This window comes from Lepidochelys olivacea (genome assembly GCF_965140295.1).
Source record: "Lepidochelys olivacea isolate rLepOli2 genome assembly, chromosome: 5".
NCBI lineage: Eukaryota > Metazoa > Chordata > Testudines > Cheloniidae > Lepidochelys > Lepidochelys olivacea.
This window is the reverse complement of record NC_140415.1, coordinates 83,118,297-83,143,415: the sequence shown is the minus strand read 5'-3', so window position 1 is coordinate 83,143,415 and position 25,119 is coordinate 83,118,297. Positions and strand designations below refer to the sequence as shown.

The following is a 25,119-nucleotide window of genomic DNA, read 5'->3' as shown; positions in this document are numbered from 1 at the left end:
ATTGGAAAATTCCTTCCCACCCCACATACGGTGATCAGTTAGACCCCAAGCATGTGAACAAGAACCAGCGAGCCAAGCACCTGAGAGAGAGAGAATGCTTTGTGTCACCTCAGAGCCATGGCCCACCCTGCCCAATGTCCCATCTGCTGCCATGGCCAAACCTGATGCTTCAGAGGAAGGAGATTTAAAAAACCTCCCAGAATACATTGGGGGAAAACACCCCTTCCTGATCCCTGCCAGTGGCTGGCTGAAAACCTGAAGCATGAATATTTAGAAACAGAAGATGTAAACCAGAAATGAGCCCCAAGTCTTTTGAGCCCTGCCCCCTACCATCACAAGTAACCACATCATATAAATGCACTAATAAATTTGTTCTGCTCTCTTTATTTGCCCCACAACTCCTATTGGAGTTCTAATTCCCTTCTAACTTCCAGCCTGAATTTGTTCATGGCCAGTTAATATCCATTTATTCTTATGCCAACACCATCTTTGAGCTTAAATAACTCTTCTTGACCCGCCCCAACATGTATTTAGAGAGAACAATCATATCCCACCTCAGCCTTCTTTTTACTAAACAAGCCAAGTTCTTCCAGCCTCCTCTCATAAAACGGGTCCTCCTTTCCCGTCATCCTAGTAGCTCTTCTGTGCACCTGTTCCACTTTAAATCAATCTTTTCTCAACCTAGATACCTAATCTCTTTTGTTGTTTTAAAAAACAGGATTCTGAGAAAGTGTTGAGGCCACTTAAAAAAATCTCAAATTGGCCTCCAAAACCTGAGGTAATCAAACTCACAAGTTTCTTTTGTAAATATTGGCCTAAAATTTCTAAATCAAATTATTTGATTTATCATAGACCAAAAAAGTTTAAGAAAAATGTCAGATGTGTGCCAATTTTTGCACCACAATATTTTAAAGGCCTGACCAAGTTGGCCTCAAACATTCTAAACATTATATTTTATAGAATAAGGCTGTTGAATTAATTACAGATTAGTTTCAGTCTAGTAAAGTTAAGGATAAAACCACCCAGGGTTATTATAAAAGAAGGCTAGCTGTACTTAACTATGGAGAATGGCTATTTTCTCCATAATACTTAGTGCACAAGTGACATTTCTTAATAAAATTGCTAACTGGGCTCCATTTTTCTAGCAATATTTAAAAGGCAAAATTACATATGGATTAAATCAGCAAAATGTTAGTGGTTAAAAGAACATGTTTTTCCCTTCTGGATTTACTCCCCTGCCACTGAGTCATCTGAAATATTAGATTTTAGTTGTTAAGAAGTTCTGAGTTAAAAGACTGTTGTCTACGTTATCTATTTTATTAGAAAAATACATATTTTTAAAGATATCCTAAACAAAATGGGCCAAGATTTCCCCGGCATAATACCACTGAAGCCACAGATGTTACACTAGGCCCAATAACTTACATGGTTTGGAACATTTACCAGTCACTTACTAGCCAGAAGACTAAATCTAATAAACAGAAGACATTAGTGAGCACTGGTCAGCTGTAATAAATGTCCCCAAGGTAGAACTGATTATTGGGTGAATAAATATATTTTTAGAACACTATCACATGAACTGCCTATACCAGCAGTGATCTGCTATACATATGTACGATACTAGCTCTAGAATGGGTAGAGTATTGCTTTGGAAAGATAACCACAAACTAGAGAAAGCACCAGGACCTGGAATGACCCACTCCTTCGACCACTCAATAGATGTTTCTCTCTACTTTTAGAGCATTCCCAGGACCCACACACAAGGACAGGGGAAGGACCTTTGATAGCTCATTCCTCTAGGATGAATAATGGGCTATATCCTGCTCTCTTTTCCATGGTTATAATAGAGCAGAATATAGCCCGATGTATTTTTCTGGTTTTCTAAATTTGTACAGTTACAGCTGAAATAATGCTTAAAGAGTTAATGTTGGTCTCAAAATATCTTGTCTTCCATGTATATATATTTAGGTCTGATTGTTTATAGCTGCCAGTTGCTTTCTTAATGAACATTTCACTATTGTGACATAACCTGTTTTGCTGACCTTGTCAAAGGATGGGGTGGGGGGAAGAAGGGAGAGAGAAAACCCAAGAGCACAGACTTAAGTCACAATAAGAGGAGACAAGTAGGAAAACAGATCAAAGAGTACTTTGTTAACTGGGTAACAATGTAAAAAGCAACACTGAAAAGTCAAGTCTAAACAATGAATACAATTTGAAGAATTGTTGCATACATTAAAAGCAACTTATACAATTTTATATACATTTTCATCTGCAGCAAACAACTCACCTGGTAGGAAAATTCAGGCAACATAGTTTCACAAAACTATTTGTCTGGATGACTTATGCTTCAAGGACAGCCAGAACTGTATTTGCAGAATTATGGAGGAGAAATAAAACCAAGCCTATAAAGTGTGTGAAAAATAAATCCAACTGCTAAATCCTTGGGGAATGTAAAGTTTTGTGAACAATGAAGATAATTGTGGTAGTGAACTGAAACCTTAGTGTATTTATGTTTAGTGATGTTTTTTATTGACAGTGACTTCAAGATAAAGAGAAGATTGTGTAGGAAAGGTTAGAGAGAATCCAAGAGACAAATGAAATATTAGGGAATGCATGCTAAGCACTAAAACAGTGCTTCCCCACCTCCAACCCCAAAATTCCCTTTCTGCAAGACTGTTCATGGAAGCCAAGCCTCTTCCATGTTATATAGCATGACATGTATTGTGAAGAGGGACCTCATAACAGATTTTAAATCAAATTAAATAGGAAGTACAGTAGTCTTATGTCACAGTAACCTTAAAAGCATCCTAGAGAGTACTGTGTTTTTTAAACACACGCTTATCTAGTTTTCTTTAATGGCATCATTGTAATTGTACTATAACGGACATGACAGTTTATAATGATCTTTTCAAGGGCTTGTACATTTCTGGCAAAATTTCACCTTTGAGCAGAGAATAAAGATGAGAAATTTGAAGTGAAAAAATGAATGTGGAGACGAAAAATAAGCCATTTGAACACTAAAAAAAGAAAATTGTTTTTCCATCAAATATAATTTTTTCAGATGCTTATTCTGATGTTTTGATAAATATAAGCCATTTCTGAGTTAAAACTGAAAGTGTATTCATATCTGAAGAAATGTCTTCAAATAAAGTCAAGTTATAAAAACATTAAAGTAGGAGAGAAGAGATGCACATTGTGCATCTTTTTAACACTCTGTGAAGATGCAATGCTCTGCATGAATGAGTGTTTCTCTCTAGGAGTAAATCTTACTGAAATAAATGTATCCAAGTTCATTTAGCTTATTAGACATCGAAATGCGCTCGCATGGATTCCTCTGTCCTCTTCCTTTGTCATTCTCTTCTACATATCAGCATACACAAGGGAAAAACTAAGTTAGAATTCCCACATCTATGAAATCATGAAACAAACAAGGCATTTTTCCCTCCAGAAAGGAGCAGTTAGTAGTCCTGTGGAGCAGATAGGACATCCTGTTTGAAAAAAGCCCCAAAATCCATAGGAAATCCAAACCCTAACCCCACAGAACTATGGGGATCTGTACAGAATGCCTGCGCCAGCAGCACAACTGGCTCTGTGGTCACACCACCATTGTTAATGGTCTGCAGATGTGTATGATCCTATGTATATACCCCCAACCCATCCCACCCTATAGTCACAAAGAAGAGGCATAAGACATAAATTAGAAGTTAAAGATGCAAAGAGCAATACTGACTTTGATAGGAAAACCTCAGGGTATTTTAAGAGGGGAAGAGGTCCACTTATAAGGGTCCTAAAGTTTTATATAAGTGCTGAGAGATCAACCCACTTTCAAGGTGCACTTCCTGAAATGTGCAATTTTTATTTGATTGGGTGTTTGCATGTAATACACCTCTTCTACTTTTTTAAAAATAATAGAAGGAACAAAACTGATTTGTGTAATATTATGACCAACAGAATCTTGAATGTTGTGGGTTTAGTTTTAATTACAGTTCCTATTATTAGTATAATTCAGCATGCTTACAATACCATAAATTACAGTACATCTTTTTCAGAAGGCAACAAGAAGCAGGCTATTAAATGGTCTCAGCCTGTAACTATTTTTCAACAACATACTGGAACATATTCATAGAATCATATAAAACTGATGGTAAAATGTGCACGGAGGTATTAGAATTGTGCATTTAGATGTGTAGAAAAAAAAACCTCTCAAGCCACATACAATGTATGTAGTCTAGTCCATATTACACATGCTGTAAAAATTACAATATGTAAATTCAAAAGATCAAAGTACATGCACCACATTTCACTTAGTTTCAAGCACGTGCCTTCTCTTGCACTGAAGAAAATATGTAAAATCATACGCAAGCTAAATAAACCAAAAGCCTAAGGTATGCCTTGAATGCCCCAAATCAACTTGGTAAGATGGGTCTTTGACTTAATATATCTTTCCATCTTTCCTGCTTATCTTTTTTCATTTCTGGAAACACACTCCTTATCTTGATTGCCATCTCCTGCTCAATTTGATACCCAGTATTCACAATAATGTCCAATTCCTGATGCGGGTGATGTATGCAGATAGTTAAATCCTGCACTTTATTTTCCTGTTTGATAGTATTAACTATTTTCTATTTTACACCCAGGGGCTACAAAACTTTTAAAAAATGTTTACAAAATCAGCATTATAGTTTTAAAAAAGAAGACACGGCAAACAAATTATTCAATACAAGCTTCCACAGTCAAGTCCCTTTAAAATGGTAAAAAACAAACAAAAAATAAACAATACTGTAATATTTTATACTCTATAGAATATAAAAGTTTATAAAACTATGCATCACTAACAACACAGCTAATTTCATTAAAAATAAAATTGAACCCTAGACCTCAGGGTTACAAAGAAAAGCTTGAAAACATGAACCCTGAAAGTCTCAAAAACAAAACAAAAAAAAAATCACCAGAAAAATCACAAGACAATCACAAGTTTTTCAGAAGCTCATGATTTTTTGGGAACAAGAGCTGGCAATACTGCATTAAATACACAGAGAGAGGATTTACCTTAACCAGATAGGTCAGGTCCATTACATATCAAATGGTGTGACGTCACCAAAAATTTGAATATTGAATCATCATGACATTTGTCTACACTGAAAAAGTGAGCAATGTTTTAAAATACGTTAACAGGTTTTTAAAACGTCAGCTTGCATATAGAATGAGGAGTACTTATACAGACTAACACGGCTACCACTCTGAAACCTGTCAGTTTGCACACAGTGTAGACAAAAGGTATTAGCTGACAGAGGTTAAATCTATACAGAGCAGAAGCAGAAAACACACAGATGTGTTGTCACGCTTACCCATTTTACTTTTGTCACTCAGCACACAGTTCTGATGTTTAACCTTCAAGATGTGCTCTTTATAACGCTGACTTTTCTAAAGGTAATCTTCATGTATGACTTAAAAAGCACACAGAAAAAAACAGCAACTGAGAAAATAAGGCTACAGTATAGAGAACTATGATCACCTGTTTCTCTGAAAGCTAAGTATATAATCTGTAAAAAGTACTATTCCATGTCTGCACAAAGAACTTACAGTTCAGACTCACCCCCAAGAAATGCAATAGTGGGCCTGATTCTGCTCTTGCTTACACCAGTTTCAATCCATTAATTACAGTGGAGATAATCCTGATTTACACTGTTGTATGTTGCTGCAGAATAAGGCCCAACAGAAGTGTGGAAGTTCATAAAGAAGGATGAAACTTTGCCCTGAAGTCACTCTGTTGTGTCCAGGTATTGCAACCCACCTGGACTCAACATCTGCCTACATAAGGAGTACAGGACTGGGCCCAGGAGTTGCATGCATTTACCTGAGGGGAAAAAATTGACCTTAAGTATGTGAAGTAGCTTGCTGTTCTAAGAAAATCATAAAGGAGTATGTCATCACATTTTATTACTACAACAAAAAAAGATTCAATCCACTGGGGTGAAAAAATCACCACACAGTCTAATTTAACTACTTTCAACAGCTGTATCAATAGAGGTACATTATTAAAGCCTGTACCTTGAAGAAACTGCTACATAATAAAGAAGATGTGAAACTGTTTCAAAGCACATACGTAACCTAAGGATCCTTAGGTTTCTCAGAATATCTAGGGCTTTGCTGAAACTGGAACATTATGTCTCCAGTTATACTTCATGGCAAAGCTGGAAAGAAGTAAAATCCTAGAAGACCCATTCCCACAGCCATTGTAAAATGTGTTACCAGTAGATCTTAAATGCTTCAATGAAATCATTTTTCATAAAATTTAAAAAATATATTTTGTCCAATGTGACTTAAAAATATGTTGCAGATCTATTCTTTTCTCTTTTTCCACCTTAAAATCCCATCCTACTTCCTAGCACATCTAAATGGATTAATAGAAAATATATGCATTCCTCATGTCTAAAAATAACTTTACTTTAGTTTGCTATGAAAATTTTTTACTCATTTCACTTTTCCTTTATACCTAACTTTAATATTTAATAATTCAGAACCAACGTAGTGTTCAAAAAGTTTGTTTTCATCATATTTGTATTTTAGAACTCTTTGTACGTGAAGTGACAACATTCCTCTAATACTAGGACACTTTTCAAAATCACCATTTAATATTATAATATCAAACATTTACTTTTCAGTTTTTCTTTATTTAATAGGTATATGGCAGTGGCTCCCAAAAGTCCCAGTCAGAATTTGGGATCCTATTATTCTAGGTGCTGCATAAACACATGAACCTATCTCCAAAAAAGCAGACAGTTTAAGGCCACAATCCTGCCCTGAACCCCAAGCAGATGGACCTCTCTGCTCGTATGGAGCTCAGTGCAGAATTTGATTACCAGTTACCTTGGGGGGGGGGGGAATCAACCAAGACAACAAAGGAGAATGGGTGAAATGGAACCACAGTCTCCCAAAATGGCACTGTTAGGACTGAGGGACCATCCTGCATTCTGTTATGCATGGATAGACTCCCTGCAGACTTCAGTAGGGCTTTGTGTGGGAGTAGCCCAAATAGATTAGAATATAGGCTCTGGATCTAAATTTAGTAATTTGATTAAAATAGTGATTAGAGAATCCTAGTCAAAGTTTTATGTCCATCTGCATGATGCACACCATTATTTCATTATTTTTAAGCAATTTTTCTATGCCACTAGTGTATTTTATCCACTGTAACACAAAATGTTCTCAAAATAAATCTTCAAAACAAACTTATTAATAATGTGGTTAAGTACAAGACTCCCATCACCTGCAAGCAATAATTTACTAAGCAGAGATTTTTAACCATTAAAGAAATAATGTCATTCACCTATTTAAATCCAATGTAGCTTTCCAAAGCCATTTTAAAAAAGACCACCAAATTTAGCTGAAGCTTTCTGAAAAATAACAACACACAAAACCAATTACTTCACTGCCTTTTTGTCTTTAATGGCACTCTTTCACTAGCCTACTGAAATTATTTTTTCCTGTTTAATGAGATAGTGCCACAATGGCAAGCATACATTAATACTAAAGAACCAGTCAAAATAGCTTAAATCATATTCACCGTATCAGCTATGACTCCTGTCCACGTACTCCAAGTCTATATTTTTATCTACAAGCATAATCTTACACCTAATTATAGCCTCCCTAGTAAAACAGCTGTAGAGGTTGATTTAGTTTTGTAAAATATAATATCCACATTGCAACCAAAATTTTAGTAGCCTAATACGTACCTTCTTTTCTTAAAAACTTGACTGTATATTAGAGGAATTTATGTGCTCCTTGAATATGTATGACTTCTATAATTTGTTATGCTGCCTGTATCTATTGGTGTGATATATTCTTCACCAAACACCATTTCATTAGACTCTAGAATAAAGTAATCATACCACTTTTGCCTTCTCACATAGCAAACAGTTCTTTATTAAAAGTACAGCTGAACCATTAGGAAAATAGTAAATGCTACTATACTCTGAACACCACAATAACATTGTTGAAGAACTCATAGAAGGATATAATCTGTTGACTGATTGTACAGGACAAAGACAGTATGTGCAATCAGAAAAATAGTGATCTAAATGTTAATATGTATGTTTATACAAATTGCAATTTATATAACAAATGCATATAAACCCTTAAGCTAGTATTATAATAAGCCATGATAGATATCTAACATTTATGATACAGCTTCTTACTGATATGACCTCACTCAGGCACCTGAAAACAACTTGTATTTATGGGCAGAAATAAATAAACCAAAATATTTTTCAGTGATGAGGCTCTGTGAATGTATTTTTCATCTTTTTATGATCAGTAATTTACATCCTGATATATGTGCACTTAAAAACAGTAAAGAGGGGGAAAGATTAGAGATACATTTACTTACGTTCTCATATAGAAATCTGTATATTAAAGCCATCATGACTTATCCATTACTTCTTACCTCATACGACCAAACGCACTGGGTTCCACCAAACCGTCGGACACATCTTCCCACTTCCACATCCTCATGTGTGGTGTACATTTCTCGAAGACATTCACTTATATGTGGCACCATTCTCCTAAGAACTTCTCGACTGAAGATCATTCCTGGTCCTCCCATGCAGAAATTTTCTCCAGGCTCAAGCCCGAGTTTTCCAAGTTCTTCAATATTTCCCAGACCAGTTTGCCCCAAATAGAGAGGTTTACTGCTGTTCAGTGACCTAAGGAATTCCTCCAATTTTTCCCCTAGGAAGAGAAAAGGTGAGCATTATCTCTTCAGCTCTTGTAACAGTCATCTAGTTTTCTGCATCTCAACCATTCTTTAAATGTAAGAAGCACCTTTGTCATAATTTTCTATAATAGTCTAATGTAGTTTCCTGTGTTCCAATGCACACTTAAAAAGAAAAAAAAATCACACCCAACCGATCTTCCCATTCTGACATAAGTTTTAAGGTATTTTACATCAGCAAAACCATTAGTGTAGACACATTTATATCAGCAAAAAAGCACTTTTGCTGGTATAGTTCCTTTCATTTGGATAACTGCTAAAAGCTATATGGGGAAAAAAACATTATTTTGCCAGTATAAAATTTATCTTGCATTAGGATGGTTTGCCAGTACAACTGTACTGGAACTCCATTTCCAGTGTAAGTTCTCTATAAAAATAAGGAGAAGTATATAGAAGTCATAATTAGACCTGACATCCTAGTAAACTTACATGGGCAAAATCTGCATTGATATATTACCCCAAATGGAGAATATCATGCCAGAAACAAATATAATGGGATTAATTAAAAGAAAATACAACTGATGTATTAATTTAAACCTGTTTTTTGTCAAATATTCTTTCATATTCCCCCAAAGTCTATACCAGAGTTCAGTCACTTGTCCAGATGTTTCCAATGATGCAAAGCATTACAGCAAAAGATAACTTGATATCAATTTCTCCTTCTGAGAACATTTTCTTAAAGTTTAAATTTGGTGTATAAATTTAGCCTTGCAGCAATTTAAAAAAATTGGTTGCTTCCAAGTTACAGATGAGTACAAAAGAAGAGTGGCAGTTTTTCTTTCTGTACTACTTCTATACTGTAAAATGTGTGTGTGTATATATATGAATATATATAATTATGAAATGTAGCAAGCAAGTTAGTCCATAAAGTCATTTAAAAAAAATAAAGTGACAAAATTAAATAGGTAGAAAATCATCTCCTTCATTAGCAAAATTGCTACATTCCATAACATCTTTAATAGGCACTCCAAATTTAGCCCTCATGCTAATAATATACATAATCCATTGATGGTGAGAGAATTTTGCTTATCAGAACACAACCATTTTGCCTTAAGCAGCAGCAAACATTGTAAGGCAGCATGTATCTGAAGGCCATTTTCCAATGGTACTAAAAACTTAAATAGAAAGCATGCTGCAAAAGCTTTTCAGAGATATACTGCAAAGCATGACAATGGCTTGGCAAGGAACCTTCGCAACATTAATGGACAAAAATAATAAAGGAAAATCCTGGATTCAAAGGATGTATGGAACAACAAAAAGGAATTACCAGTATTTTATCAAAAATATCTATATGTTAAAAATGCAGCAAAAGATACATTACAGTTGCATTTCATTTAAAAAAAGTTAAGTCTAATGCAAATTACTTTTGCCAGATCTAAATTCAGTCATTAACTCATACTGCTGTGCCCAAGTAGGATGGGTGTCTGACTTGTAATACTACCTGTATTGTGAGCAGCAACAGTTGTATTCAGAGGAGTAAGATAAGGACGGACTGCCACCCTTAGGCTGCATAGCTGAGCTATGTGGGAAGCTTTAAACACACAACAGTGAAAAGCATAACTGAATTCCCACCACCTTGGTCTTAATCTCTTCCCTAAAGTTCATCTTAAATTCTGCATCTGGTGAAACCTGGCAGATTTCTTTCCGGACCAAAGTAAGTGGCCAGACTGCAGTAAGGTATCCTCTTTAAGTCAGCCAACCTAGAGGCACATCATTAAAATAATAAATATTTGGTTCAAACAGTGAGGCATTTGGTTGATCCTTAAGTATAATTTCCAGCACATCATCTTCACCGCCCTTAATGCATTCAAGAATATTGATTTTTCACCGAAAAAGCCTTGGTTCCTGAATATTAATATCACTAAAAGCTTTGCGGCCCACCAACTCCCTTCACTATGCAACTTGATTACAGTTCCAGCTACTGTGCCTTGTATAATATACATCACTTGGAAACCAACCCAGTACGCACATGGAACAGAGAAGAGAGGTTAACCCCACAACACCTCGGAGAGCAGACACACATCGAAGTTTCTCTGGATGCGAACCAACACACCCTTTGGAGGTATAAGGTATAAGGGAAGTGGAACACTTTTAAAAGCCTCTGAGACTGGACAGTTCATCCTCATTTATTACAAAAGTCAGATGAATGTTCCCCGCTACTCAGTGGCAGAAGCAACTTACTATATTAGCAAGCAAGTATGTTAGGACTAAAAAGTATCCTCATTCCTTAACCATAAGTGTACTCTGGGATAACAGTGCATTAGCATATCTCAGATCTGAGGATTACTACTGACTTCTATGAGTAGTGAACAGCTACTAGCATCTTGAAGGAATCAGTATTTAAAGATAATATGTGAATTCATACACAATATTACAGTCTGCTACAAATAAAAGTAATTGCATTCAGTTGCTATTGTCCTGGCTTTCGGGGGTGAAAAGGGAAGAGACAAATTGGAGTGAAGGAGAAAAAGCAACACTAGTCCCTCAAATAATCACGATCTCTGAACTAACTACCCTTGGGATAACATCGAAGAGCTCCTTTAAAAGATTATTGAGGGTTCCAGCCGAAAACCCTGCATTATACATTAATTTCTCAAGCCCGGGCGAAAGCGAGAGTGGAGACCTCATCTCCAACACACCCGCAAAACTGAAGTCTCTCGGACACCTGTACTGGCAATTCTGTTTCCAGCTATAAACCCCTGCTGAAGCGTTGGGATTAAGAGACAAAATATGGAGATTTAGCTTTTAGCGATCGCTGACAGGGCTCAGCCAAGCGCTGGCTACATTTTTCAAAACTACCCAGAGAAAGACAGAAACACAGGTGGTGTGTGTTTGTCAAGCCAGTGGGGACGCGCTGAAGAACAGGAGTCAGACCTGCTGCCAGATCTCACTCTTTTTGCGGGGATTAGCACAGAATGAAGGAAGCTCACCTACTAGAGTTAGTTTTAAGGGAGTTTTTAAAAGGTTTGAGCGGTTACTTATGTACGTTTCAATAAGATAGTTAAAGTTTCCCGCATTTATGGGACTCTCACTTATACAGATGGTCCCGGTTTGGCGGCTCTGGAAAGTGGGGGAGAAGAGGGGATAGAAACGGGTTTTAGTTATTGCTTCTGACGATCCACGTGGCATGTCATTGCCCCTGATGGGACTCTCCCCCCACATCCAGCCGGTCCCGGTTTGGCAGCTCAGGGAAGTGCCCTGGGAGGGGGTGAGCATTTGGGGACGGGTGTTGGGTGCCCAGCATCACCTTTGATGTAGACATCGTCGTCCGCCCGCATGAACCACTCGTACTTGTCCAGATAGTGGTCGTGCATGTACTTGATCATCATGAAGGATTTCTTCTGGGGCGGGTAGGAGTCGTCCACCCCGGGCAGGGCGACGACCGGCAGCGGCGGCAGCCCGGGCCCGGCGAGCGGGGCGGTGGAGCCCTGGCTGGAGAAGAACTCCACCCTGCCGGGGATGAAGCGCGCCCAGGTCCGCTGCGCCGCCACCGCCCGGCTGCCCAGGTACTTCTGGGCCGTCATCACCCCCACGTAGAGGAAGTTGCGGGGCTTGGCACAGCCCGCGGGACCCCCCCAGTCCCCGCTCCCGTTGTGGCTGCTCCGGTGCCTGCCGCTCCGCTTCTCCCCGGCTTCCTCCTCCTCCTCCGGCTCCCCGTCCCCGCCGGGCGCGGCTGCAGGGCTGGGGACGGTGCCCCCCTCCGCCTGCGGCTGCAGCTCCCAAGGGCTGCTCCTGAAGCCGGTGCCCCCCAGCACGGCCGCCGCCGCCGCCTCCTGCTGCGCCCGGGCGCCCCCCGCCGCGCGGCCGTAGTAGGAGCAAAGGCTGGAGGCGCGTCTCTTCCTCTCGCTCATCTCGGCCACTCTGGGGGCGATGAGCCAGGAGGCGGCGGTGAAGCCCAGCACCAGCCCCAGCACCACGCTCAGCCAGGCTCTGCGGGACCGCGCTGCCATGGTGCGGGCGGGCGGGGCGGCTCCGGGGCGGGAGGGTCCCGCACACACGAGCTGCGGGGCGAGGAGGCTGCTGCCGGGGTCCCCGTGCCGAGTTAGTGCCTGGCGGCCCGGCCCCGGCGCCTCCTCCCGCTCCGACGGCGGCTGCTGGCGTCTGTTGCTCGGAGCGAAACTTCTCCCGGCGGCGGCGGCAGCGGCAGCGAGAAGCCGGGCGGCGGCGGCCCCTCCACTGCTGGCACCTTGTCACCGCCGCGGCTGGTCCCTCCCCGCCCCTCCCACCGCTCAGCCTCCTCCACGCGGCGGCGGCGGCCCCAGCTCGCCGCTCATCCCACTCCCGCGGCGGCCGCCGAGCGCCACACCCAGCGGGGAGCAGCCGCCGCCGCCGCCGCCGCCGCCGCCGCCGCCTGGACCCCGGGCAGGGCGAGTCCCCGCCGCAGCTGCTTCTCCGGAAGGAAACGATTTTTTTACGGGCCGCCTCCTTTTTCCAGATCTTCCTCCCCGTCCTCCTCCTGCTGCGCTCCCTGCCCGGCCCAGGGTCGTGCCCCCCTTCCGCCCCCCACCTTCGGTTCCCCTTTCCCCACTCGCTGCCCCTGGCGCCCCGTCCTTCCTCCAACTCCTAACAGGGGCGAGGGACCTTGCACAGCAGCTCCCGCGTCCTTCCTCCCAGCTCCAGCCTGGGCTCATCCTGGTGCCCTAGCCCAGCCGCGCTACCCTGCTGCAGGGCGCAGCAGCGGCGGGATCGGGGTGGGGTGGAGGGGTCAGGAAAGTCCTGAAGCATCAGGCTGGGCTAGACTACCAGCCACGCCGTCCCTCCAGGTCCTGGGAGCATCGGGCAGCTTAACGCTAGTGAGGGAAATGCCCCTTCCAGCAGCAGCTGCTGTCCAATCAAGTGTGTAGGTATTGGAGGCCGGGGGACCTTAACACTGCACCCACACCTTTACTCATCCCCCACCGCTATAACGGGGAGAGCGGTATTGCGTCACCAGCACTCACACGTTTTCTTTAGCTGAAAGAGGGCACAGGACTTCACAAAAAGAGAGGAGTGCCCGGTTTTCCCTTCAAAAGGATAATTACTAATGGCAACGTGGTGATATATTTTGTGAGGGAGGCTGTGGAAACCAGTCCTCCACCCCATCTGTTCCTTGGCTTTGAACACTTAATAACTTTCAAGCCAGGAAATGTATTCCTCTCCTCCTCCGTGGCTTGTTTATTATACATCAGATGTAAAGAAGGCAAGACTGAGTGACATTGAGGTGGGGAGGAGAGAAGGCTGGTAGAGCCAGATAAAAGCAATGGAAGAGTGGGAAAAAGAAGATATTTTATAGAACAGGGTTTTTTTTTTTTCCAAAAATGGTAATTCTCTCACATTATTCTCAGCTCGAAGAATGAAACTCCTTTTCCATTTCTGTTTTTGACGAAAGTCAGTATAGATATTTTACGTCTTCATTGTAGAATATGTAAGCCTTATTCCTAAAGTATACTTTGCATACTTAATAGAAGAACCCACTCTGCATAGTCATTACCCACAGAGAGGTTACTTCCAAAGTAACTTTTGTTCTCAGACTGTACTGTTTCCACAGAGCTATAGCATGGAAGCTTATCAATGTTTTTTAGAAGTGATGCTTCTTAGGATCAAGAGATATCCATGGGCTCTAACATGCCCCCCTTTGTTAGCCATCTCTAAGAAGATAAGAATGGTCTGACCCAGTATGGCCAAAGGTCCATCTAGCCCAATATCCTGTCTTCTGACCGTGGCCAATTCCAGGTGCTGCTGCCTGAATGAACAGAATGGGTAATCATCAAGTGATCCATCCCCTGTCACCCATTCCCAGCTTCTGGCACACACAGGCTAGGGCACCATCCCTGCCAATCCTATCTAATAGCCATTGATGGACCTATCCTCCATGAATTTATCTAGGTTTTTTTTTAACCCTGTTATAGTCTTGGCCTTCACAACATCCTCTGGCAAAGAGTCCCACAGGTTGTGCGTTGTGTGAAGAAATACCTCCTTTTATTTGTTTTAAACCTACTGTCTGTTAATTTCATTTAGTGACCCCCTAGTTCTGCTATTATAAAAAGGAATAAATTTCTTTATTTACTTTCTCACACAGTCATGATTTTATAGACCTATATCAGATTCCCCCTCTCCCTTTGTCATCTCTTTTCCAAACTGAAAAGTCCCAGTCTTATTAATCTCTCCTCATATGGAAGCTGTTACATTCCCCTAGTCATTTTTGTTGCCCTTTTGTACCTTTCCTAATTCCAATACATTTTTTGAGATATCCCTCAGTTCTTCTCTAACTGCTTGCCATCTTGTAGCCATGTCAGTCCCAGAATATGAGAGAAACAAGGCAGGTAATGTAGTATCTTTTACTGGACCTATTTCTACTAGTAAAAGGTGCAAGCTTTTGAGCTACACTATGCTTCCTTCCCAATTGCCACCCTTGCAAATTTAGCTTGCTCTCTGAGACTTAGGCTAGTTTCTTTCAGTCTTGTGCATCATCAACAGATGTTCATTTACAGCTATGCAGCCCCTTTGTCTTCAAATTATGGCCTCAGTGATACCAGTGCACCTGTATTACCTTCAGTATGGTTGCTCAGGTTTATTAAGTACCACTCAGTTACACAATCTTGTTCATGATACATAAGATGAAATGACCCCTGAGCCATTCCGTTACAGCTGTTCTGGCTTTTCAGGTCTAAAAGCAGTTGAAACTTTGTTAATTAAATGAGTAGAGAGATGAATTCTGATTAAAAAGGATATTTTTATATACTTACTTTTAAGAGTGAAGCCACACTTTAAGGTAGTGTGTGCTACTAAAAGAATTAGTTAATAAAGAGAACTCTTAAGCAGAAAGAAAAGTGAAGTAAACATTAAGCTAAATATTTAAATGGATTCTGATTATGAATATGCAGATATACATATATTCTGGAAATATAATACATTACCAAAATTTTGATATACCATATAGGCTTTTTGAGACTTTTTTTCCATGACATATCAAGACTCATTTAACTGCATTTGTATGAAACAACTGTGGCACCTAGTGGTTAATAACCACCACCCTATGGGAGTTCCCTAAACTGAGAGATGATATATTGTAACCCAAGCTGTATGTCCAATTTAAAATAAAATAAAAAAGATCTTGGGATATATTTTGTTAAATCATTTGCATTGAAAGTATAAATTTAAACATGAACAGTTTGCTAGTGAATCTGTTATATCTTGTAATGCACGCAGGATGACATACAAGGTGATGTGGGATGCTGGGAATGTATATCAATGGCATCACTCAGATGCTGGTAAGAAATAAGGAATAGTGGAGGCTAAAACCGAAGGGCTCTCCAACTCAAATATTTGAAGGATGGTCCTGTAATTAAAGCCCAGGATTGGGAGTTAGACTATCTGTGTTTTGTTCCCAGCTGTGCCACAGATTTCTACTGTGAAATCTATTGTGGGAGTCACTTATCCATTATGCTCTGAGAGAAAGAGGCATAAAGAGGTTAATACTTCTTTCCCTCATGACCATTTTGCAAAACATAATTTGTTGTCTGTAAACCACCTTCAGATCCTCTGATGGAGTAACTACAGAAATACAAGAGCTTTAAAAAAATGGTTCTTAACTGAGAAGAATACCCCTGACTGGAGACAACGTGGGATGTGACATTTCCCATCCAAAGAAAGCACCAGTAGATAGTTCCCCATTTCTCAGATATCACTTTCTATTATCCAGTGAAAATACCAGATATGCTCTACTAACACTTTGCTTTGCATACTCTGTGCCCAAATTGACTGTGGCGATTGTCTTTGTTCTCAGCAGTTGGCTTCTCTGGGATTGGTAGGGAGTGCCCTAGTGTTCTATAATGTCAGTTATTTTATCAGTAACTTGACAGCATCATCAGCAAGCTATCAACAGGCAAGCAACTCTATCTGTTGGGAGATTTCAGCTCAGATCAGAAGATGTGGCCAGCATGAAATGGGAAACATGAATGACAATGGGAAAAAACTACTCGAGTTTTACACCCACCAAGGGCCATGCATTACCAGTACCTGCTTCCAAGACAGTGACTGCTGGAGAGTCTTATGGAAACACCCTTGATCTAAACACTAGTATCAAATTGGTTTAATGGTCACCCACATAAAAAACCTACAGGATGTTCTCCATACTCACAGCTTTCCCAGTGCAGAATGTGACACAGACCATGTACTTGTCTACTGCTAAAAATCAGGCTTTCACTATGGAAATTCCATTATACCAAACAAAGCTGTTACCCATGCATTAACATCAACATCACAGAGACAAAGGAAGGTGTGTCTAATTCACTGTGAATTTCAGGGAATCTATTTAATCAATTGAACCTTCCCTTAATGCTGATGCAGCATGGAACACACTCAGAATAAATATCCATATAGCTGCAACCTTAGCTTTTAGTAAAAACACTGTACCATAGAAAGACTCGTCTGCAATATACTCTGAAGAATGTTTCTAGTTACTGAAGCAAATCACACAGCATATCTCCACCACAACATGAACCCCTCTCCTGAGGTGTGCTAATCTCAGAGAATCCAAGAGCACATCGCAATCAACAGGAAAGGCAGAAGCCAAAGCTCTTAATCAAGTGGGAACCAAAGCTCCTGTCATAAAAATAAAGGGAAGGGTAACCACCTTTCATTATACAGTGCTATAAAATCCCTCCTGACCAGAGGCAAAACCCTTTCATCTGTAAAGGGTTAAGAAGTTAAGATAACCTCACTGGCACCTGACCAAAATGACCAATGAGGAGACAAGATACTTTCAAAGCTGGAGGAGGGGAAACAAAGGGTCTGTCTGTCTGTGTGATGATTTTGCCGGAAACAGATCAGGAATGCAGCCTCAGAAACTTCTGTAAAGTTAGTAAGTAATCTAGCTAGAAATGTGTTAGATTTCCTTTTGTTAATGGCTGGTAAAATAGCTGTGCTGAATGGAATGTATATTCCTGTTTTTGTGTCTTTTTGTAACTTAAGGTTTTACCTAGAGGGATTCTCTGTGTTTTGAATCTGATTATCCTGTAAGGTATTTACCATCCTGATTTTACACAGGTGATTCTTTTACCTTTTCTTTAATTAAAATTCTTCTTTTAAGAACCTGGTTGATTTTTCATTGTTCTTAAGATCCAAGGGTTTGGGTCTGTGTTCACCTGTACAAATTGGTGAGGATTTTTAGCAAGCCTTCCCCAGGAAAGGGGGTGTAGGGCTTGGGGGGATATTCTGGGGGAAGATGTCTCCAAGCGGGCTCTTTCCCTGTTCTTTGTTTAACACGCTTGGTGGTGGCAGCATAGGGTTCAAGGACAAGGCAAAGTTTGTATCTTGGGGAAGTTTTTAACCTAAGCTGGTAAGAATAAGCTTAGGGGGTCTTTCATGCAGGTCCCCACATCTGTACCCTAGAGTTCAGAGTGGGGAATGAACCTTGACAGCTCCCAACACCAAAACTCCCAAGAAAGCAAAATTGCCAAATCTAAATCACTATTCTCAAAAAACAGATATCTCCATTGGCTTGGTCATCTACCAGCTGAGTAATGGATGCATTACTAAAGATTTCCTGTATGGAGAACTTGTGAATGCTCTAAGGCCAGTGGCTGACACAGGATCAGGCTCAAGGATATTTGCAAGAGGGACATGAAAATGTTCAACACTTACACCATCCTCTGGGAAGACCTAGCTAGAAACAGGCTACACTGGAGGGTTGTGCTGCACCAGGCAGTCGAAGTGGCTGGAGAGAAATGGTTGAGATATCTATTTCCCAAAGTAAAAACAAGAAACTGCATGGGGCTGGCCTGAGCCCTGTACCACCCAGGGCTGGAGCTGACCACCGAGTCCCATGCTATCCAGGGCTGACAACCCAAGCTCTTCCACCCGGCGCCTCACATCACCACTCGTTTACACACACACACATACACACACACACTCTCCCTCCCCCGAACGTACCTTGGCACACCCCACTTTTCTGGCAAAACAGAACAAATGCATTATTTGCTCTTGATGATTAGTTGGCAAAAGCAAACAAGACAAATTTTTGCCATCTTTGCCAAAAAAGTTGGGATGTCTGTGACAGGGCTTAAAAAGAGAAGAATGAACACAAAAGTACAGCAGGCCTCAAACACTAGTAGTGTGGTGGCTTCATCTTCTGACCCTGTGCTTTATGCCTGCATTATCTATGGTAAAGACTGGCACTAGAAAAGTGGACATTTTAGCCACTCGTTCTGCTGCAGCATGAGACATAGTAACTGAACTGCTTTGGTGCTTACACTGTTGTCTTTCAAGATGGACATCTGCCATACCATAGTTGGGGAGACAAATATTCTAGAGCTGGTTAGTCCAAAATGTTCTCTTAACCTGTTAATTGCTCCTAGTCTTCAAGAAAAATTTCCTTATATGCTAGTTCAAAAACCAATGCAGGAGACAGTTACAAACATCACCTAAGGAGGTGGGGGGCGGGGAGAGAAATCATGTTTGTACTCACCCACAGTTGCTTGGCTGTTTCCTTTTATCTTGCTGAGACACTTCTGCTGTGATACTGGAGAACGGCAGTTCTTATTTATGAACTGCTAATAAACCTATATTTTTTCTGCATTTTTCCTGTTTCATTTCTCGCTAAATACTAACCTTTAATATTCTTTAACTCATATGCAAGTTTGATTTTCTCTTTCCAGCATTTCCCTTTAGTTTATTATGTCTCAGGTTATTGGGGAGCTGCCTAAATCAAGGCACTCACACTAAAAGCTTTATTGATCCTTTCTTCTTAGCACAAATATCACTGACTAAACTCCTGAAGTCCATCCATAGCATGCACTGGGCTCAGTGTAAAACTTGGGATGGTTTTTCCGGATCCTGGATCTTATCTGCTTGTTCCCAAATCCTGGTCAGGAATCTCTAGAGGGGATGCCCCATGGATATTTTTCCACCAGTACAGGCATCTGTGTCCTAGATAGGATTCAAGTTTAGGCAGACTCAGCCTTCCACTTAGATTTAGAAGTGTAGCCCACTCCATGAAGGTTCCCAGAGGATGTGCTGAATCAATGCATCCTAGGAACACCTTTGTGGCTGCACTGATCAGTTCCAGACTCTCAGCAGTGTGGATTGCATTATCACATACACCCTCAAACCAGTTTTGCAATGGGTGTGCGTGGAGGGACTGTAGCCTATGTTACATCAGCTAAGTTAAGGACGAATCAAGCTCCTTATCTTCCTTAAACTGCATCTTGCCAGACACTCTTCTATTTTAAGTTATTTGTCTTGCTTTGCTATCAAGCTTCAGATTCCAGCTCAGCTGCCACAATTGTCAACAACTGCCACAGACTCTCAGAATGCAGACTGGTGATTGGAGCAGAACCTAGTCAGTCAGTTAACCCAGTGGGTTGAACCCCATCCCTAGCTTCACTTTGACTCCTCAGCAGCTGTTTCCAAGAAAACAAGTACATTTGACTGGGCATTGTAATCTCATTCTGGTTTTTAATGTAGCTATTTGTTGCTTTGCTAAAACATACAGTCTCCGTCGGTAGGAAGTGTATTGTATTAAGCAATAATGTATTTCAAAACATGTTAGGGCTGTTATTCAAGAAACCAGAAATAATCTAAAATGCACTACAGTAGGTGTACTAAGAAATTTAGCTCTAAAGAGAGATTATGGGGTAATAAGATTTTTATAAATTATAACTTTACTATGAAGACAATCATCCAGAAGTCAGTATATTAGCTGTTAACTCAGATGTTGTTTAGTGATATTAAGCTAATGCCACATTTGTCAATTCATGTAGCATGAGTGATGGTCCATATTGAAGGAAACAAAGGTTAACTGCATTGCAAAAGTCAATTTGTTTTATTTTGAATTGTATGTTGTACCAAAGAAGCTTTAGATTTTTTCATCTGTCCTTTTAAAATAAAAAAAATAATAAAAATAAATAATAACAATAAAAAGGAACACCAGACAAACATCAGTCTTCATTTCGTTCTCTTTGCTGGAGACTCTTGGTACAAAATATTGAGAGGGTCTGAATAATAGTCCCATTTGCAGCTGTATTTCAGCTTGGAGCCTCACATGAGACCATTCAAGACCCTCCAAAGGAGTCACCAATGTTCTTCAACAAAGAGGGAGAAGTGAAGCCCTGATATTCATGGCATTTCATGTGCTTTGAAAAGGCAGAAAATTGGTGGTGCAAGGAAAAAGGCAGGAGACTTGAAGAGAAAAGAACAATCCTGGGACCCTAGGTAAAACCCTAGCCCTTTTGAAGCAAATGGTAAAATTCTCCTTGACTTCAGTAGAGCCAGATTTCACCCTTGATCCTTAAACATCATTAAGATGCAGTAAAAGGGTTTAACAATTGTTTCTTTACTTAAAAAAATGAATTCAGACAGAAGATTTCATATACTTCTAATTACTAGACCATACAATCCAAAACATTTTAAAACATTTGCTCAGTCCATGGATAATATGGATTACATGCCCAAGAGACTGAGTATTGTCAACATTCCTGCAGGGCTAATTTCTGAAGCTATTAATATTTAAATTCCCCTCATAAATGCAATCATTCTTAAGTACCCAAATACAGATATACTGTATGTGGACACATATGCATCAATCATAAAATTTGTAAATCTTAACATTCCTTTGTAACATTTTTCATAAGTATACATTTGTTATTGATACATCCTAGTAGTCAGCATTACTGTTTGCACTAATGGTACATTATCCAAGGAATAGATTTATTCTGTTTGTTTATTCTTATCCTCTCAAACTCCAGGGTATTTATTCTGAGTATAGTTTTAAGTATTATCATATCCATTTCAATGTGCAGTTCTTCTCTGAAAGTGACTATGGTCCAGCCCACAATCCATTGAAATCGATGGAAGTCTTTTTTGATTGACTTCAATGGGCATAGCATCTTGTCAGGTCTTATGTACAAATAGCCCTTTACTCAAAAAAAAAAAAAAAAAACCCACACCAAACTAACAAAAAAAACCCCTTCTCCCCATGTGTATTCCAAGTCATATCTACACACTTTAGAAAGCAAAATACATTTTTACCCCTGTTACATCTGCAGAGCCGATACAGCTAACAAAGAGGGAATTGGACTATATTACTTCTTTGCTATCATCCACTGAATCATTTATGAAGTTTCAGATAGAGGGCAATGTCCAATTTGATGTCAGTGAGGTTACATAGGTACTGCTGACAGCAGAATTTGTCCCACAGAACCTTTAGTGCCGGTGGTGATATATGAGAAAGCAAAAATACAGTGACAACTTGAATTTTAGAGCCAAGTTGAGTTTGTAGGGCTGACCATTAGAAAACCTACCTTTTTACTTGTAAAGTGAGCACATATGATCTGAAAAGTACTGTAGTCACATTGCTTTGTACAATACTGGAAAGCAGCAAGATATTACAATGATGTGTGATATAAGAATCTATATGTAAGCAGTGTCAGGATGAGCTCCACCCTGACATCTGGTGGTGAGGTGTGGCAAGTTGTGGAAAAGAACTTCAGGGGCCGATCTCATTTGCATAGGCACACCCACCACGCCTAGAATGAGACCATAGCTGCCCAAATGGTCACTTTGGCTGCTGTGGGATCCCCAGTGTCTCTGTTATTGGGGCAGGAAGAATAAATTGTTATTACCCTGATTATGGGAACTGTGCTTGGAACTGTACGTGGCCTTTTGTTACGATGGAGGGATTCACCATCATCTAAGTAGCACTCGCTAGGCAAGGGTCATGGGTTCCAAAACTGTGTGAATGGAGAGAGGCTGGGGACAAGTATTAATACTTGGTAGCATGGGCCCCTTGGTGAGGGCCTTACATGCTGATTGCACTTCCTCCTCTCTCCACTGTGGAATATCAGAGCTAATTTTGATTTCATTAGAAGTCTAGTTATAGGCTGCTGAGCTCACTTTGGGCTGACAGTGCACCAGCACTGGGGCTCCCCTATTATAAGCTGAATTCACCTAAGCGCTGAAATCACTGAGTGTTGTGTTAAGTAGTGGGGGAGCCTGAAGATATATTGTGGAGCAGTTTGCGGGACGGCTGGCGAAGCAGTTCGACACGGAGCAGTGTGTGGATGGCAGGAGTTGCTTGTGGGCCGTGGAGCTGAGCGAAGGAGTTCGTGGGGCGGCTGGCGGAGCGGAGCGCAGCTGAGCGAAGGAGTTCGTGGGGCGGCTGGCGGAGCGGAGCGCAGCTGAGCGAAGGAGTTCGTGGGGCGGCTGGTGGAGCGGAGTGCAGCTGCGCGAAGGAGTTTTGTGGGGCGGCTGGCGGAGCGGAGCGGAGCGCCGCTATGGAGCTATGGGGCGGTCAGCTTCAGATCACGTAAGGTGCCTCTTACCCCCGTCCCATTTCCACCCAGGTTGGGAGGTAAAGCTCCGCCGATAAACTTTCGAACTCTGGGGCTGCCCTGACCAGGGACAGAGACTTTTGGGGCATTGGACTTTTGGGGTTGCTGGACTCAAGAACCAAAGGGAAAAGGGCATGCCCCAATTTGCCTGGGGTGGGGTTGTTTTTGCTCATGGGTTGTGTTATGAATCCGGTTGGTGGTGTTTCCCCAACATAATGCCACATTGTTTCTCTCTGTTATTAAAAGACTTTTGCTACACTCAGACTATGTGCTTGCGAGAGGGGAAGTATTGCCTCTTGGAGGCGCCCAGCGGGGGTGGTATATATTTGTCCCAGGTCACTGGGTGGGGGCTCGAGCCGGTTTGCATTGTGTTATTGGAATGGAACCCCTAGATATTGAACCCGGCCCTTGTTGCTGCCAACTCTGACGGGCAGAAGGGTTACATATATAAAATAGAAGTCATTGAGAGATAACAAACATGATGCTTGTGATGCTACTTTTACAGTCACTTTTTGGAGTAGAACCAAATTTAAAAATTAAATGGCAGAAGCCAAGGAGCTCATACTATAGGCCTAATTCTGTAACCCTTACTCATGTAAATACTCCTTATTGTGCAAATAGTTCCAGGAGTAGGATTCGCAGGACAGGTAGTAAAGTGATAGTTATTTATCAAGTGTTGTGATAATGGCAATATAGTGTGGTTTATATGGGCAATCTTATAGTATTTTCTTTCCTCCAAGTCAGATTACTCACATCCTCTCTACTATATTTTATCAAAATGTAAAACTGCCAAAAGAAAAAACCCACAAAGTGCACCAGATCACACTCTCCCTGATAGAGGGGTCTGTACACACAAATCTTCCCTCCGACTCCCACTCTCTTTAGAACCTGTGGAGGGCTGCCCATATGGCATGGGGTCGAAACAGCGGGAATGGTATTGAGTGGTTACAGAAGAGGCTGGAGGAATGTGCATCCCCCACCCCCAATCTGGCTCCATAAATCTTACCTAGAGAAAGTCTATAATGCATCCCTGTAGCTGGGGAGGGTCCCTGACACCATGGGTCCATTGCAGAGTCACAGCCAGTGAACTGTGGACCACAGCCAGCACGGGGCTACTAGGACTCTGCACAAATCCTTCAACAAATGCTGGTAGTGCCTCCAGTTTTGGAGCAGCCTCCATAGCCTTCATCACAAAGAGGCATACCTTGGTCCCAACTGCATGCTGTGGGGAAGATTTTCATGGAAGACATCATCTCCCGTGGCTTTATATGTGGGAGGCTGGAGCCAGGGGAGATGATCTAGCCTAATCAAATTATTAGAGAAAGGGATCTATAATACATTTCCTGAATCTCTTAGTACTGTTTTTCATAAAGGAAGGATATAATGCTTAAGTCTGTCATCAGAGTTTTGTAGCCTCTCTGAGGGGTAGCAGTTGTCACAGGCCTTACAAGTTGGCTTCCCATTTGAGAAGAAATCAGTGATGTAGTCTGGGTATATTGTTAGTGTAACTTGTTTTATTTACACATTACTTCTCTCCCAGTATTAGTGTGTCACAACACCACACAAGCAATTCCTTCTGTCAGAATTCTCATCAGACCATCCATGCTTGGTTCCCAGGGAGCAACAGTGTCCCAAGACCTGACTTTAGTTAGAAAAAGATTAAGGCAGTGAACAAACCCCCTTCCATCCTTACCACAGCTTCCCCAAAGAAGCTACAATAGAGAAGCATCACCACAGCATTTTCCTCCAAGACTAAAACTTGCTTGCAAACAGAGAGGAGGGAAAACCCCTTGTTGTAAGCTATATCAGCACCTTTTGATGACCTGTGCATAACAGTTCATTCTTTCTCATGGTCTTATTTAAAACAAGCAAACAAACACACACACAAATTGTGAAATAAGGGAGCCAAGCTCTAATAGCAGCAAGTCATGCATTAATAGATTACTGAAACATTTCTCAGTTGCTTGAAACGATAAACTCAAGGTAGCTACAAATAGCTTATTAATGCGTATCCTGTTATGGATGTTTTAATTTGTT

General features: G+C 41.1%; 1 protein-coding gene across 1 annotated transcript in view; it reads right to left on the bottom strand.

Moving 5' to 3' along the window:
* Positions 1-13,113, bottom strand: part of CHSY3 (chondroitin sulfate synthase 3) — a 257,733-nt gene extending 244,620 nt beyond the window's left edge. Inside the window, exons 1-2 of the mRNA XM_084627714.1 lie at positions 12,021-13,113; positions 8,447-8,730 (exon numbers count right to left, since the gene is read on the bottom strand). Of these exons, the coding sequence (XP_084483840.1) occupies positions 8,447-8,730; positions 12,021-12,723 (987 nt within the window). The 5' untranslated portion in view covers positions 12,724-13,113. The remainder of the gene's footprint in view (positions 1-8,446; positions 8,731-12,020) is intronic.
* Positions 13,114-25,119: the final 12,006 nt, after the last annotated feature.